The sequence below is a fragment of the Rana temporaria genome, chromosome 3 (genome assembly GCF_905171775.1).
Source record: "Rana temporaria chromosome 3, aRanTem1.1, whole genome shotgun sequence".
NCBI lineage: Eukaryota > Metazoa > Chordata > Amphibia > Anura > Ranidae > Rana > Rana temporaria.
Window position 1 is genome coordinate 290915661 of NC_053491.1, and position 18357 is coordinate 290934017.

General features: G+C 44.2%; 1 protein-coding gene across 2 annotated transcripts in view; it reads left to right on the forward strand.

Annotated features, from left to right (window-relative positions):
- The window catches only part of GABRG2 (gamma-aminobutyric acid type A receptor subunit gamma2), a 375570-nt gene that overhangs the window by 189008 nt on the left and 168205 nt on the right, over positions 1 to 18357 (forward strand). For both annotated transcript variants that reach the window (XM_040344731.1, XM_040344732.1), the window contains exon 3: positions 2916 to 2983. In XM_040344731.1, coding sequence (XP_040200665.1) covers positions 2916 to 2983 — 68 coding nt within the window. The remainder of the gene's footprint in view (positions 1 to 2915; positions 2984 to 18357) is intronic.

An 18357-nucleotide genomic window follows, 5' to 3' on the forward strand; every position in this document is an offset into this window, starting at 1 on the left:
TCGGTGGCATGTGTGCAGCGCCAAGCATCGTACAGGTCATACGACCGAAGGAAACTCGCCAGGGCAGGGGCCTTCCCAGGGAGACTCGTAATGGAGTCTAATAGGGGATTGGGCACTACATTGAGGTCACCACATATAATAAGGGATCCCTGGTGGAGTTTCTTGACTTTACGCATGAGGCCATTCAAAAAATAAATCTGTCTCTTGTTTGGGACATATACATTTACCAGAGTGTATCTAACACCATTGATATCACACACCAATAATTTTTAGCGACCAGAGGAATCAGAATGTTCCCCTATTAAAGAAAAGGAGACTGTGTCCCTAAGAGCGATCATTACGCCTCTCTTTTTAGCCTCCATATTGGAAAAAAAATAATGCTGAAAAGACCTGTATGTACATTTGGGTGGAGCGCTACTGTGAAAGTGGTTCTCCTGAACACAGAGAACATCACACCGCGAGGAATCAGCTTCCCGCCAGAGCGATGCTCTCTTTACAGGGTGATTCAGACCATTTGCATTAATTGACAAAATTTTAACCGGCATTATAGACAAAGTAACATAGTGCTATCAACAGGGGCCTTGTGTACTCACGGACCCGCTTCATCGAGGGTATTTCAAAAAAGCAGAATGTCCATCGAACAATGTTGATCCAGATCAAGTGAGTGTAACATAAGTCTCTGGCGGCTAGATGGTCAAGAAAGATGCGATTCGTGGAATGTGAGAGGTGCGGTTCCTGCAAACAAGATTGGTTAAGAAAGAAGCACAAACATAAAAAGAAACAAAAAAAATAAAATTTGAACTGTAAAAGGAGGGTCGAAACGAGGGAGAATCTTCCATTTCTGGAGTAGTTTGAAGCCCTTGGAATTGGAAGTAATCATGTGGGTAGTGCCATCTTTGGTCACCATAAGCTTCGTTGGGCACCCCCATTTGTAGACGATATTATGATTTCTTAATGCCTTGGTGACAGTGTTCAGATTCTTCCGAAGTTGCACGGTGAACTGCGACAAATCCATAAAACTGTAAAGGCGCATATTCAGTGCCACCATGTTCCCCCTTGCGAGTTATGGACATCAGTTTTTCCTTAGATTGGTAAAAATGCATTCTAAAGAGGACATCTCTGGGAACATTCTCTGGTATAAAGGAGGGTTTGGGCAGTAATAGACAGTTCAATGGCAGGGATATCAGGCATTAGGGCAGTCAGCATGGTCATGGCGTATGAACGCAGATTAGAGGGGGCCACAGTTTCTGGGATACCTCAGACTTTTACGTTGTTTCTACCTGACCTGTCCTCTAAATCTGCTAATTTGGCTTTTATCCACATTTGCTCTTCCTCAGTCGTGTCATGAGCATCAACTAGGTCATTGATGGTGGTTGCGTATTCCCCCATTTTGGTTTCAATGTGATTTACTCTGTCACCCACTGCTGACAATTCAGTACTAAACTTCCTCATACAGGACATCATATTCCCATGAATAGTGCTCCTTAAGGAGATGAGCATGTCCTTAAGGGTAGTGTCCAGGACTGGTTGATGCTGTGTGGGGAATGATATTATGGAGTCAGGGAGCTCCCTTGTGTCTTCCTGTGAGTCAGCGTTAGACCTTCCCTCACACTGCTGGGTGTCAGAATCATCCGCTCTGAAACATGACTTTGCAGGGCTTCTGCTGAGCGAAAAGGGTGCTTGTGATGTCCCTCCAGCCTCAGGGGAGTCTCGATGGTCTGGCATAGCGATGGCCTGAAAGCGACCGTTGCAGGATCCAGATATGGAGGAAGCGCCGGCGCCATCTTGCCCACGAGGCAGCGGCGATGAAGAGAAAAAGTCTGTGAGCTTTTTCGGCCGGTGCTCTGCCTGTCGCTTCCTCGTCATTTCGCCCAGCTATCGGGTGAGTGTTCCGCCGCTGTTAGGGTGATTCAGGGGCTAGAAATAGAGCCTCTGTGCGCTGTGAGCCGCTCTAAAAGTCCGCCATAAGCCGGAGCTCAGGAGTCACACCGCCATCTCGGTGGAGTCCAAGCCACGCCCCCCCCCAGACATCTATTTTATTGAGAAAAAACATCCCCCATAAAAGGACTGCTCAGTATCACATCTGCTCCTTGCTGTAAAGAGCGGCATGGATAACCAATCAAAAAACCACTGGTCAATATCACATCCGCCCCTTGCTGGCTCTTGCTGTGTAGAGCGGTGTGTACTATAGAGTGTATAATCAGCCATCGTCGGCTCGGATTGCGCCTGTGCACTCTGGAGGGAACCATATCGATGGTAGGAACCACCTCACCAGAACACCGGCCCTGGATCAGAGGAATGAGTGACAGAACAGAGGAGTATAAAAAAGTATTTTACAGGGTAATTTTTGGGCACCGTTTTTGTTGTGGAGACAGAGACACTTTAAAACAGGCATTTCAGGTGCCTTTAGATGATTATCACTGCTCACCAAAATACTAAAAACCCAGTTACAATTAGCTACCAAATGTGACAGGTGGCCTCATTGGACTATAGGGGCCAGTGGGGAGTAAACCTAAAGTGAAGCCAGGAGTGTGCATGCTATTTTCAGATCAAACTTGGAGATCCTAGGATAAAGCAAAGATCATTTAAGGATGTGCTTGAGATACCTGAAATAGGGGGTAAGGGGGTAAGGAATCATGTAATCATAAGGAGTTGTAAAAACCCACACACTTGTCCTTCATTATCTGAATATAATCTGTTGGTACACATTAGTACACGTCCAGTTCACTTATTCCTAATTGTAAAATAATGATTTATTAAAAAATGTACTAATTGTAGGAACACGTGGCAACATTAACATTTAGAACAGTATATCATGCATGTTCTGCTTTTTAAAGGATGTTATTGTATTAACAGATTTGTTATCATGTGAATCTAAATGTGACTGCTAATCTTCAAATTATTTTACATTACAGTAAAACCAACAGTAATTCATACAGACATGTATGTTAACAGCATTGGACCAGTAAATGCCATCAATATGGTGAGTGAAGCATATTTAGCTATTATATTTCATTTTAATTATGAGCAGTTTTATTGTCTTAAAAATCATATTTGGTGTAATTTAGCAAAAGGCCCATTAAATGTAAACTCCACCCTAACCTGAATTTTTTGTTGAGACCCACTCCAGATTCTCATAACTTTTAGGGACTAAAGTGGTAAGATATATCCACCTGATATGCAGTTCCACCCAACCAGCCACTATAAAACCAGTCCATGGTCTACAAGTGCAAACTACGGGCCAGATTCTCAAAGAGATACGATGGTGTATCTCCTGAGTTAGAAACACAGATGAGGTCACACTTAACCCCTTCAGCGCCCCCTAGTGGTTAACTCCCAAACTGCAATTGTCATTTTCACAGTAAACAATGCATTTTTATAGCATTTTTTGCTGTGAAAATGACAATGGTCCCAAAAATGTGTCAAAATTGTCCGATGTGTCCGCCATAATAATAAAAATGCAATAAAACTATCCCCTATTTTGAAAAACACTATAAATTTTACGCAAACCAATCTATAAACCCTTATTGCGATTTTTTTTACCAAAATACAGTAGGTGCACGCGATATTGTGTCAATCTCGCTCCCTTTCTCGGCGAGATTGACCACCTACGAGCCCCATCGCGGGGAGCCAGTGTAAGGAGAGCCCCCCTACACCAAAAAAACGGCGTAGGGGGTCCCCCTACAATCCATACCAGACCCGTATCCAAAGCACGCTACCCGGCCGGCCAGGAAAGGAGTGGGGACGAGCGAGCGCCCCCCTCCCTCCTGAGCCGTACCAGGCTGCATGCCCTCAACATGGGGGGGTTGGGTGCTCTGGGGCAGGGGGGCGCACTGCGGGGCCCCCCCACCCCAGAGCACCCTGTCCCCATGTTGATGAGGACAGGGCCCCTTCCCGACAACCCTGGTCGTTGGTTGTCGGGGTATGCGGGCGGGAGGCTTATCGGAATCTGGGAGCCCCCTTTAATAAGGGGGCCCCCAGATACCGGCCCCCCACCCTAAGTGAATGGATATGGGGTACATCGTACCCCTACCCATTCACCTGGAGGAAAAATGTTAAAGTCAATAAACACAACACAAGAGTTTTTAAAATAATTTATTAGTCTGCTCCGGAGGCCGCCCCCTGTCTTCTTTAGCTCTTTTTACCAGGGGGGGCTTCTTCTTTGACGTCTTCGGGTGGGGGGCGCTCTTCGCCGCCGTCCGGTTCTCTTCCACCGCCGGGGGGGGTCGCTTTTATAAAAGCGCCCACTCCTCGGCGGGTTTCCTCCGACGTCTTCGGCGGGGGGTAGTGTGCTTCTTCTTCCGCTATCCGGGGGGGTCTTCTTCGGCTATCCGGGGGGTCTTCTTCACTCTCCGGGGGTCTTCTGCTATGTTCGCCACATGGGTAGGTACAGAGCATGATGGGACTGTGAGGCCCTTATAGGTCCGATGCAAGCCGCGCACCCGTCATTTCAGCGAGAAGAGCCGGCGTGTCAACATCGGGAGAAGAGAAGAAGATGACGTCACAGCCCGGAAGAAGAAGAATACGTCACAGCACGGAAGAAGAAGATAGACGTTCAGCGCTGAAGGAGAACGCACCGGACAGCTGGAGGAAGAACCGGGGTGCGCCGAGTCAACAGCGGAGAGCGGCGAACATAGCAGAAGACCCCCGGAGAGTGAAGAAGACCCCCCGGATAGCCGAAGAAGACCCCCCCGGATAGCGGAAGAAGAAGCACACCACCCCCCGCCGAAGACGTCGGAGGAAACCCGCCGAGGAGTGGGCGCTTTTATAAAAGCGACCCCCCCCCGGCGGTGGAAGAGAACCGGACGGCGGCGAAGAGCGGCCCCCACCCGAAGACGTCAAAGAAGAAGCCCCCCCTGGTAAAAAGAGCTAAAGAAGACAGGGGGCGGCCTCCGGAGCAGACTAATAAATTATTTTAAAAACTCTTGTGTTGTGTTTATTGACTTTAACATTTTTCCTCCAGGTGAATGGGTAGGGGTACGATGTACCCCATATCCATTCACTTAGGGTGGGGGGCCGGTATCTGGGGGCCCCCTTATTAAAGGGGGCTCCCAGATTCCGATAAGCCTCCCGCCCGCATACCCCGACAACCAACGGCCAGGGTTGTCGGGAAGGGGCCCTGTCCTCATCAACATGGGGACAGGGTGCTCTGGGGTGGGGGGGCCCCGCAGTGCGCCCCCCTGCCCCAGAGCACCCAACCCCCCCATGTTGAGGGCATGCAGCCTGGTACGGCTCAGGAGGGGGGGGGGCGCTCGCTCATCCCCACTCCTTTCCTGGCCGGCCGGGTAGCGTGCTTTGGATACGGGTCTGGTATGGATTGTAGGGGGACCCCCTACGCCGTTTTTTCGGCGTAGGGGGGCTCTCCTTACAACCCATAACAGACCTAAGGGCCCGGTATGTTCCTGAGGGGGGAACCCATGCCGGATTTTTATTTAAAATCCGGCTGGGACTTCCCCCTCAGGATTCATAACAAACGCCGCACACGTGTAGAATTGGCGGGAATCCAAGTCGGATCTCCCGTCGCTTCTATGACGCGCTTGCTGGAATGTGCTGTCACCATTCAAGCGAGTGCGAGATGTCGGCACCCTGTCGCCGAGAATCAGCGCGATGCTGTCGTGCTAAAAACACATTCTCGGCGGCAGGTACTGTAGGTAGAAGAATACGTATCGGGCTAAACTGAGGAAAAAAATATATATATTTTTGGGGGATATTTATTATAGCAAAAAGTAAAAAAATATTTTTTTTTTTTTTTAATTGTCGCTTTTTGTTTATAGAGCAAAAAATAAAAACCACAGAGGTACCACCAAAGAAATTTGTGGGGAAAAAAATTACGCCAATTTTTGTTTGGGAGCCACTTTGCACGACTGCGCAATTGTCAGTTAAAACGACGCAGTGCCGAATCGCAAAACTGGCTAAAGGTCCGGGTCTTAAGTGGTTAATTGATGGTAGCTGTTATTTTAACATATCCTTGGCTAACTTCCACAAATGTTTCTCAACAAATTGTAAAATAAAAATGCAGTCAAACAAATTTGTTTTGTTACCATGGCCTGTCCAGAACCAGGTAGTGTTTAAATAGCAAAGAGTTCTTGCAGGTCTGTGACAAGTCTAATGCCACGTACACACGAATAGAAAAATAAAGAAACCTGTGGATTTTTTTCCGACGGAATGTTGGCTCAAACTTGTGTTGCATACACACGATCACACAAATGTTGTCGGAAATTCCGACCGTCACTACATCGAGCCAAGAAAAATTAAGTTGAATGATTTCAAGCATGCATAGGATTTTTGTGCGTCAGAATTGCATACAGACGATCTGAATTTCCGACAAGAGGTTTTGCCGTCGGAAAATTTGAGAACCAGCAGAAAATTTACGATAGGGCCTACACACGGTCGGAATTTCTGACCAAAAGCTCATATCAAACTTTTCTTTTTGGAAATTGTGATTAGTGTTTTCTTAGCCAGAGGGCATAATGCCTATATGTGTTAAATGGTAAAAATGGACATGTGTGTCAACCTGTTATGAGTGGTCACAGAGTTTCTGGTTCATTGCAGGTGATCAATTGTTCTTAATTTTGAAATCTGTATTGTTATATTAGAATTTAATGTGGAGGTTGTGGGATAGAGGGTTAATATGTAATTTAGTTATTTATGTAATATTACATATATTTTAAGTGTACATAAAGATTGAAATACAAAATAAATACTTACATTGTATCTAATACTAAATTATGAATGAGTGAGTTGGAGGGCTGAATCTTGAAAATTAATTCTAGCAAATTTCAATGTCTAATAGGCAAGACATTGTCAAACAAAGGGCACTGGGAGATGGGTACTGCCATGTGGGACATGTAACAATACATATATATATATATATATATATATATTGCTTTCTTTTTCTCTTTATTTCTTTCTTTTTCTCTTTCTTTCTTTCTTTCTTTCTTTCTTTCTTTCTTTCTTTCTTTCTTTCTTTCTTTCTTTCTTTCTTTCTTCCTTTCTTTCTTTCTTTCTCATGTGTGTGAGCTGTAAGCCATAGGTGGAGACGGAACAGTACAATTTGCACAAAATGTGTCAGCAAAACCATATTCTGACATCCCATATTTTGCATGTGTAATATATATATTTTTTAAATTGTACATTTACTTTAACTTACAGAGGAGTTACAGCCTGTAAAAAAGTAAAAATAAAAGTCAGCAGTTACAAATGCTGCAGCTGTTGACTTTTAATATAAGGACACTTACCTGTCCAGGTATCCCACAATGTCGGCACCCCAGCTGTGGGTGCAGGCGTCAGCATCTTCACTAAGGGAAACAGGAAGTGAAGCCTTGCAGATTCACAGCCTGTTTCCTACTGCGTGTGTGTGAGGCATGCTGCACTTTCTGAATGGTCCTTCTGTCTTCTGGGACCTGTATGTCTCCCAGAAGGCAGCTGGGGGAAAGAAGAGGGGCTGGACATTTTGTAGATCGCCGCAATCATTGTTGAAATTTTAACAGTAATCTGGTTTTAACAGATATCCACTCCTCCTAAGTAGGTGCCAAATGTGGCAACAGAGGGGGGGGGGGCAAACAAGCAGAGCTTCCCCTCTTGGGTGGGGCTCTGCTTTAAATACAGCTGCAACACCCTAATCTGAATCATTTTGAAGAAATTATTTTTGGCTGTGACAACTGATTTTGTAGCCTGCAGTAATAGGTTTGAGTTGAGTGGTAGAGGTAGACACCACAAATTATCACAACATATCTAAACACCATAGAAAGGTTTACTAAAACAAATAAAGATAAATCCCTTACACTAACAAAATGTATTGAAAGTTTAATAAAATTTCAAAACACTGTCCAAAAAAACACTTCAAAACCAAAACCCAATATAATAGAGGCAAGGCAGTTTTGATCCTGAATTAAAATATACAGTAGAGTGCTGTATTTCTGTAACGTACCTTGAAGTAGACCCTGACGTGCAAAGGGAGACCTCTCGTACAGCCCCGGCTCAAGGGCCACTGGTGTTGTGACAGTGGCCACGAGAGCACATTGGGGTAAGAGTGCCTGCAAGATCTTCCGTTGGTCACAGAGGTGTGTGGCAGGTGGGTCACCAGAGCTGGACTGAATGGTAGCAGGAACAGCAGATGCAGGCACACAGCAGATGGAGGACAAGCGTCACCAGGCACTATGCAGAGCAGGACAGACGGATAACTAGATGCAGGGTCAGACAAATCAGGTCAGTAACGGATGATCAGATATAAGCATAAACAGTAGGCAGAGAATGGCAACAGGATAACAGGCAGATATAACAAAGTCTTAAGGCAACCCGAGATCAGGACAGGTAAAAGCAAGTGTGGTCAGGATAAGCTGGGTCAAACACAGGAATCAATATGCAGGGCACAGGAACAAAAACACAAGTAAAGCTGCAGATCAGACAGCAATGCACTAGTGAAGCTGCTGCCCTTATATAGCACATTTGGCGCCAGCAATAATGGCTAAAACGTGCACATGTGCATAGGTGATCGTATCTAAATGTGAATATTTGCACTCATGCGCATAGGCGTTTGCCTGTGCTTGGCAAGGCGGGCACCTGCAGGACTACGTCTGCACATGCATATCTGCCTTTGCCTAAGAACTTCAGTTATGCTATGGCCAGCATGTCCCTGATAATTTCAGAGACAGTAGCCACACATTTAGTACAGTGATTGGAGAGTATGTAAGCTGCTTGATTGGGTTGTAAGATGGTGATGCAAGTAAATTGTTATCATGAATTTAAATTAAAGTGTATTATTTCAGACTACAGGGAGAAAAATTGTACAGACTTACTACACATAAGTAGTTTTCCCAGGCAACAATTGAAAAGGCAAGTTTTATTTTGAAATAATACTGAAATAATTTCTCTGAGACAAGAATCAGAAATATTGTACAGACAGCATGTACAGTATACTATGCCACCCTTATCATTAGGATGCAATTTCAGAGACAGAGACCGAGCAGGGTTTATTGTGAAAAAAAAAAAAACTAGAGTGTATTATTTGAGAAAAAACAGCAGTTCAAACTCCATAGACAGCATATAAGCAGTTAGTGTAGGCCCCACTTTAAAAAGGAAAACCCCCAAATGTATATTTAAATGCATACAGCATATAACAGGGAAAATAAAGAAATATTGTAGCAGACAGGGTGGGACACATTTAAAAAATTATACACAGTGTGCATTTTATTATCCCACTGATGCTGGTCAGTGATCAGGACATTGATTCCAGCTGACACTGGTACAAGTGTTCACAGGTAGTCAGGTACTGATTCTGATGTGGTTGGTGATCAGGTTACTGGTGCTGACTTACACTGGTACCTGGGGGACATTGCCGCTGAGCAGGACATTGGTTCATGTGCTGCTGGCCATGCTGCATGTATCTTTTCAGTCCAAAAATCTGCAATAAAGTGTATATTTTTCACAGAATAAAGAAGGAATATTGTGCAGAATTCATAAACAGTATTAATGTCCGGACCTAGATTACCTGCTGGTGGCACTGTGTTTCCAAGAGTGAAAGATCATAGTTTTGGTGTCCACCAGTGGGTGTCTCCCAGTGGCCAGCAGATCCCAGTAATCAGTCTCCACCTGATGCTGGCTGCTGGGAGGGTATTTAGTCCCTCCTCCACTATTACCCTTTGCTTCAATGTTTTGCCCTTCCAGTTGGATACTGCTTGCCATTTAATCCTGAACCTGATTCCTTCTTCCATCTTGCACCTGTGCAATGTACCTTGGGGCCTCATGTTTGCCCCCCTTGTTCCTAATCCCAGTCCTGGTTCCCCTTTTCCTTGCATCTTTGGTATTACCATGTTTGCCTGTTTCTCTATTTTGTACATATTGTAAATAGGTAGTTTGATAGTTAGGCTTCTGTTACTTACTGTAGTCATGTTGTTTGTAAGGTATTTAGTTATGGTTCACATGTATCTTTAGGTTTGCTGTGTATACTGTTTGCTGTTGTTTGAATAGTTTCTACTTCACTGTTAATAAACTTGCTTAAAATATATATATATAGTCTGGGCTCAGTTTCCTAAGTGTAGCTACACAGATCTGGCCATCCCTGCTGCTGGATGCCTGCTCTCGGTATCCCTGACAAATGAAATACTTTTAAGAGAATAATGTAAACAAAAAGAATGTGTAAAAAAATTATTATTCAGTAAAGATAAAATAGCTAGATCAGGGAATGATTTAGGTTAGTGTCCAGGTAAAGGTCAGGGTCAAAGAACACATTGGAAACTTTGAGGCATGTAGGATTGATTCTGCTGGAAAGAAAATCATACATTTTGCAGCTGAGGCCAAGCTGCACAAGAGTTATTACTAGCACCTTTGAATGAATGAATGAATGAATGAATGAATGAAAAACTTATATAGCGCGGCACATGCGAACTAAATCGCCTCTGGGCGCTCGTTGTTCCTGTCTCTCTTGATATCAAAAGAGATGAGTTTTGATCTTTCTTCTGAAGGTCAGGTGGTTTTCCTCCAACCGAATGCTGGTTGGTAAAGCATTCCATAGTCTGGGACCTTGGAGCGCAAATCTTCTTTCTCCTTTGGACTTGAATTTGGCTTTGGGTATCTGAAGCAGATTTTGGTTGGTGGATCGCAGAATGCGATTGGGGTTGTGAGCTTTTATCTTTTCGCATAGATATTGCGGAGCCTTCCCATGGATGCACTTATGTGTCAGACAGAGTGCTTTAAAAGCAATTCTGTCCTTTGCTGGCAACCAGTGAAGGGATCTCAACGAGGGTGAGATAGATTCCCACGTTTCTTTCCAAGTAACAAGTCTGGTGGCCGTATTTTGTACGACTTGCAGGCGAGCGATTTGGAACTTTGGGAGTCCGAGGTAAAGGGCATTAGCATAGTCCAGTCTGGAGTTCACAATTGTTCCCACCACGACTGCTACGTCTTCTTTAGGAATAAATGGAATAAGTCTGCGTAGTAGGCGCAGCAGATGGTGGGATCCGCTGACTACTGACCCTATTGCTGCATCCATTGTCATGTAGGTGTCGAAGATGACCCCAAGACTTTTGACTTTGGAGCTTGGGGTGATGATTTGGCCCAGAATTGGCGGGGGTGTCCAGGTTGTTGTCCGTTGACTCTTACGGCTGGCGTGTAACAGAAGAAGTTCTGTTTTGGAACTGTTGAGTTTAAGATAACTCTTAGTCATCCAATTTTCTATCAAAGAGAGGCATGTCTCTAGATTTGGATGATGATCCTTTTTGTTGCGGATGCGAAAATACAGTTGCGTGTCGTCTGCATATGAGTGATAAAGTAGTTGTTGGCTGCTGATGATTTCAAAGAGAGGGCGAAGGTATATATTGAACAGCACCGTTGACAGAGGGGATCCCTGGGGGACTCCGCATGATACCGTGCATTTTTCAGAAGTGAAAGGTCCCAATTTCACTGTTTGTGATCGGTTTTCCAGAAAGGAGGAGAACCATGCTAAATCACCTTCTGCGACTCTGGCTACTTCAGCTAGCCGAGTCAGTAATAGTTTGTGGTCTACCGTGTCGAAAGCTGCGCTTAGGTCCAACAGAACCAGGAGACAGGGTTCTCCTTCGTCTGCGGCCTCGAGGGCGTCATCCCAAATTTTGAGCAATGCTGTTTCCGTCCCGTGTCCGGGACGGAAACCCGATTGAAATGGAGCTGTTGCAGCTGTTGTATCACTACTTTTTCCATTACCTTGGAGAGGGCGGTTAGGCCTGTTATCGGACGGCGGTGAATTGGGTCCTTGGGGTCTAGGGTGGGTTTCTTCAAGATGGGCTGGATTGTGCCCTCTTTCAGCTGCGAGGGCACTATGCCTTCCTTGAATGACTGATTTATAAGCTGCGTGATAGGCGGCGCCAGGATATCGGCACATTCCTTCAGCAGTTTAGCGGGGATAATATCATTAGGCGCTGTGCTGTTTCGCAAAGTACCGATGATATTTTTAACGGCATCGATGGAGATGGGTTTCAGAGTGAACTTTGTTGATTGTAGCAAATTTCTATGGGTGTTGTGTGAATGATTGAGGGAGGGGGGGTTGAGGGGGGTATTGTTTTGCTGAATGCTTTCCCGGATTCTCTCAATTTTATTGATGAAGAAATCCGATAATTCATTACAGAATTCTTGGGTATCTGAACTGGGGGGTTCAAGACAACCTGGATTCATGGTCTGAGTGACCAGTTTGAAGAGCTCGCGAGGGCGGTTTATGGCGTTGGTGATGGCATTGGAAAAGTGATATTTTTTGGCTTTGAAGGTCTCTTTATGGTATTTTCTTGTTATTGCCTTATAGATGGTGAGGTTCTCCTCTGAAGCGTTTCTTTTCCAGGCGGCTTCCGCCCTTCTGCGCTCTTGCTTCAGTAACGACAGCTGGCTGTTAAACCAGCCGGAGTTGTTTTTCCGGATGCAGGCCTTGCGATTCGGCGCTATGATGGTTGGATTATTTTTATTTTATTACCTAAGGTAGATTTGAAGAGTTCCGAATGGAGCTTCTTCTGAGATCTAGTCCAGTGTGTTATCACCGGCTTAGGTATTTTTATTAATGGTGGAGTTATGGAAACTATGAATTTAATTGCATGGTGACCTGTCCATGGCAACGGTTTATTTTCCAAAATGTTTATTTACAGATCTTGTCTGAAAATCAGGTAGAGTGTGTGACCGGAAGTATGTGTGGGCCCACATACTAGTTGCTGCAGACCTAGTCCTTCCAGATGGTCAATGCAGGCGTCAGCCACGGGATCCTGTGAGGAGTTTGCCCAGAGGTTGAAATCCCCGAGTAGCAAAAGGTGTTTGCTAATTAGGGTGAAAGTGGACATGAATTCTGTCCAAGGTGAGAGAAACTGCGATTTTGGACCTGGTGGTCTATAGCAGAGAAAAATATGAACGGTCTCCTGGGGGTTTGTTTGTAGTTGCAGAGTGAGGGTTTCCATGAATGGAAGTGAGTACTGAAGGGCTGGTTTAGTGATCGCGAGGTGAGTCTTATGGATCACTGCCAGGCCTCCTCCTCTTTGCCCCACTCTGTTTTCTGTTATAATGCGATAATTTTCTGGCACCAATTCACCTAGAATGGTGTTACAGTCAGCTGTGAGCCAGCTTTCTGTAATAAACAGACAGTCTAAGTCGCATTGTAGGATGAAATCATGGATTTCCAGTTGGTGTCTTACTGCTGATCTTGTGTTAACCAAAGCGCCTGATATTCGCTTAGGCTGGGGTAAGTGGATGTAATTTCGCCGTGTCGATCGTCGATCGATTCTAAAAATATGCTCAGTCCTTAGAGCTTTTTTGGTGGCGGCTAATAATCTTGAGGCAAATGGCTGTAATCTCTGTATGGTTTCTGCAGAGTATTTCAGCTTATGATGCCTATTTGGGGTGGGGGGTTTTTCAGGAGGATTCACTGAATCCTCCCTTCCTATTTTTTTCTTTGATCCAGAGGAAGGCAAAAAACCGCTACCCGTGCTGTGCCAATATGCTGTGGATAGGGGAAAAAATTCCTTCCTGACCCCTCAGAGGTGATCGGACGAGCCCTGTATCAAAAAAAATGTGAGAAAAGCTGTGGTTGTTAGGGCCTAGTGAATGGGGGAGGGGGAAATATACTCTCTCCTGAATATGTCCAGTAGGAGCCGCTTGTGGTTATTGGGTTGGGGGGGGAAGAGTTCAGATGGCCCCTGATCAGTGGTCCTGGTCTGGATGGCCTGCCACTGGATGGATAGCTCGAGCAGGGGGGGAGAAGACAGAGGGGTGTCTAGTGAGGGGGGGTCCTCCTAGGGTAAGAGGGGGCTTACTGTAAATTTTGAGGACGGGTGCTGGATGTTTGGTGCGGCGAGCCGCTAGGCCGCAGATGAAGCCGCGGTCTTTCCTAAATGCGGCAAATTGTTCCACGAGGTGGCGCGAGGGCCAGCATCCGGTTTGCTGGCTGTCGGAGGCCGAGGGGGGGTACCTCAGGTTCCGATAGGTGTAGATAGCTCTGAGTAGCAGGGGCCTACCTTGTGAGCCTCCCGGGGGTGAAGCCTGCGGAGGGGGAGAGGCGGCCGGGGAGAAGCTGGTGGATGGTCCTGGAGCCAAGGCATACTGCGGCTGAGAGATGGAAAACCCTGCCTGTCTGGAGCCCAGGAGCCACAACGTCCTACTGGTAGGTACGTGCGCCGATTACTACTGGGACAGTTCTCGCCCTGGGAAGGGTCACTCTTTCAGACCCTGGTAAATGTCAGGGCTGGGCTCAGCCCTTCCTTCTCTGTGCTGGCAGCTCAGCTGTCAGCTAATTGCCAGCTCCCATCTCTCCACAGTGATCCACCTGGTGATGATCCTGCTCATCAGCTCTGCCTACTTAAAGTCTTCCAGTTCATTTTCTTTTTGCCTTCGCCTGTGTTAACATCACAAGAGACTTTCTCCTGTGTTCCTGTTGAAGACCTGCTTGACCAACGTTCCCTCTGGCTACAGATCCTGCTTGCTGTACTACTACCTTTATCGATGGCTCTTGGACATTGGCTTGGCTGACTACCCGATCCAGTTACTGAACTCTGGCTATGTTTTGACTATGCTTACTCTGTTTACCTTTTTATTTTTATTATTAAACAAGTGTGATTTAACTGTACTTCTGTCTCGGTCTGATTCATGGTTTCTGACAGCAAGAAGCTTCTGTCAGAGCCGGTTCACACAGGGGCGACCTGGGATCCAACTTCAGGTCACCCCAGGTCGCCCCTAGTCGCCTCAAGTCGCGCTGCATGAAGAAATGAATGTAAGTGAATGGAGCCGTCTTAACCACTTGACCACTGGGCACGTAAACCCCCTTAATAACCAGACCAATTTTCAGCTTTCGGTGCTCTCACAATTTGAATGACAATTACTCAGTCATACAACATTGTACCCAAATGAAATTTTCGTCCTTTTTTTCACACAAATAGAGCTTTCTTTTGGTGGTATTTAATCACCGTTGGGTTTTTTATTTTTTGTGCTATAAGAGAAAAAAGACTGAAAATTTGGTAAAAAAAATTAATTTTTCTTTGTTTCTGTTATAAAATTTAGCAAATTTAGTATTTTTTCTTCATTCTTTTGCATAAATGTGAAAGATGATGTTACGCCGAGTAAATAGATACCCAACATGTTACCCTTCAAAATTGCACACGCTCGTGGAATGGCGCCAAACTTTGCTACATACAAATCCCCATAGGCGACGTTGCAGAGTATTGTGGGGTATTGCAGAGTATTTTGGGGTATTGCAGAGTATGGGGGTATTGCAGTGTATGGGGGTATTGCAGAGTATTTATGTTATTGCAGAGTATTGCACAGGGAGGGATGGATGGCTGGATCTGTGACTGCATTTGTCACAGATCCAGCCCACAGCAGCTGCTGCTGCTGCCGCTCTCCCCCCTCTCCTCTCTCACACTGTACCGTTCGGTACAGAGAGGGGAGGGAGGAACCGGCGTCATCAGCGGCGATTTACCGTGCTCTGTGCTCTGTCCGGAGGACCCGGCGATCACGGACATTCCCGTGTGCGCGCCCGTGTGAGGCGATTCTGGGAGGACGTCCATGGACGTCCTCCCAGAGTTAAGCAACCGCCTTGTAGACGTATTTCGTCTATAGGGCGGTTGTTAACTGGTTAATGTACACTACTGCAGTCGCTCCGACTTGAAAAAAGGTTCCTGTACTACTTCGATCCGACTTGTAGGCGACTTGTAGCCAGCAATGAATTGCGATGCCGCAGTGAATTATGGGCCGTGACGCACCACTCGAATGTGGCGCAAACGGCCCATAAGTTTTGAAATTTGGCGATGTTCGAGTCGAACATGGGTTCAACTCGAATTTGAAGCTCATCCCTAGTGAAGAGCATTAAAGACTGATAAGCATGTCTTCCCAGCTACAACATTTTTGATCATCATTTAGATCAGTGCAAATAAGATGTTTTACTGACATTGGCTATTTATAGTATGTGCCCAGGGAAAAAGTATGATTAGGTGAAATATTTTCTGCATTTCAAGACATTGTAGCTATGCGTGCTTCAGAGATATTTAGCAAATATTTTACTTTAAAGAAGTAAAACATGTCTTAAAAAAGAAGCATTGGCAGATAATATGAGCCCATGTAAATTACAAAATATTCTCTGCAGCAAATCAAACAAGGCAGTCAACTACTGCTTGTTAAAATATAGCAGTTCCCTGAAACTATATTAGTTTGCTTTGGCAAGAGATCAAAACCATAGATAATAATCACTTTGAACTGTATATTATATATAGAGAGAGTCAGAAAAAAGAGTATTCATCATGCAGATATTCTTATCGAAGACAAGGCTGATCTTTGCATTTTTTATGTGCTTTGCTGCATTATTATTCATTGCAGCTCTGTGGTGTCATTTAGAGTGTAAGTAAACAGAGTGATGCTGTATTTGGATGCAATGTAGAAACTGGGCTCTGGTATGGAGAGAGATAGAACAGGGCTCTGTTCAGTGCTTTTAGTTAATTAGTGTGCTATACTGTGCTATTTTTCTTCAATTGTCAGTGTAGAACATTAGTTTAGTGTTAGACTAGGGATAGTGTGAGTGTAGTGAGGAAGACCATCATTCAGTGTGCAGCTAGAGTAGGGACAGCTCACTGTAGTGTAGTGAGACCGTGTCATTCATACATACATTAGTGTAGAGTAGGGAAAGTTCCGATAGATTCAGTGTAGTGTAGTGAGACTGTGTCAGTAATCTTTACATTCGTGAATAGCTAGAGTAGGGACAGTTTAGATAGTAGTCAGTGTAGTGACTGTTGAACACCGTCTATTTGATTGCATTACTGCCAGTTCAATGCTATTTACTTCTGGGTGTGAAACTGCCAGTTTAACCTCATATAGTTCTGTGTGCGTTACTGCCAGTTTAACGCCATATAATTCTGTGTTCGTTACTGCCAGTTTAACGCCATATAGTTTTGTGCGTTACTGACAGTTTAACGCCATTTATTTCTGTGTGCAATACTGCCAGTTTAATCCCATATAGTTCTGTGTGCATTACTGCCAGTTTAACGGTATATAAATCTGTGTGTGTTACTGCCAGTTTAACACAGTTTATTTTTGTGTGCTTTACTGTCAGTTTAACACCATATAGTGCTGTATGCCTTACTGCCAGTTTAACGCCATGTAGTTCTGTACGTCACTGTATGTTTGTCGCATTATATTGTAGTATATTATAGTATATCCGTGGAGTGTGTCTGTGTAGTGTGAGTATTCAAATTAAAGTGCACCAAACACCTCTTTACATTGATTAAAGTGCATCTACGTACAGATTTCAACTTCTTCTTTACATTTGCTTATAAGCAACGCCCAATAATGTCTGGGAGGACAACAAGGAGCAGCAGATGTTCCATTGGAACTGTAAGGGGGCCAGCAACAAATGTGTCCACAGTCAAAGGTGGACGTGGTGGTCAATCCTCGGGCAGGGCATAATTTCCTCTGTTTAGTCAGTTTGCCCATGCTATCCAGCCATAGCATGCAGAGGAGGTGGTGGACTGGCTTCCTCATCCTCCTCATCCTATGTCACACAGAGACAGATGTAGTTCCCTGCAGTTGCCAGAGTGGATAAACCTGCCTCCTTGTCCACATCTATTCCTGCCATAGCCCCAGCATCAGCCATTGAGGAGTCAGCTAAGTTGTTTGACCACAGCGTCAGCCACTTGCACCTTGATGATGCCCAGCCAATACTGGATTCAGATGTTGGTTCTGAGGTTGAGGATAGACATGTGCACTGCCAAAAAAATAGTTTTTTTAGTTTATGTTACTTTCGTTTTTTTTTTTTTTCGGAAATTCGTAAATTCGGGAAATTCGAAAATGAAAACAAATTTTTGGAAATTCAAAAAATCCAGAAAATTTCGGAAATGAAAAAATTCGGAAGTACGGAAAAATTTTCATTCGAAAATTCAGGATTTCAGAATTTCTAAAATTTGAAAATGATAAAAATCGAAAATTCCACAATTTCGAAAATTCCACAATTTCGAAAATTCCACAATTTCGAAAATTCAGATTTTTTTAATTTTCGAATTTTAAAATGTTTTATTTTTCGAATTTTCGAATTTTTCATTTCGAAAATTCGAAAATTAAAAATTCCAAAATTCGAAATTTCGAAAATTCATAAATTCGAAATTTCGATTTTTCAAATTTCGAATTTTTCTATTTTCTAATTTCGAAATTTCGAATTTTCAAATTTCCTTTTGAATTTCAAAATTTTCAATTTTCAAATTTTTAGAATTTACGATTTTTTTATTTTTAATTTCGAACTTATGAATTTTCGAAATTTCGAATTTTCGAAATTCCGAATTTACGTTTTTTTTTCGAAATTTCGAATTTATGAATTTTCGAAATTTTTAATTTTCGAATTTTCGAAATTTTTCATTTTCGAATTTTGGAATTTTT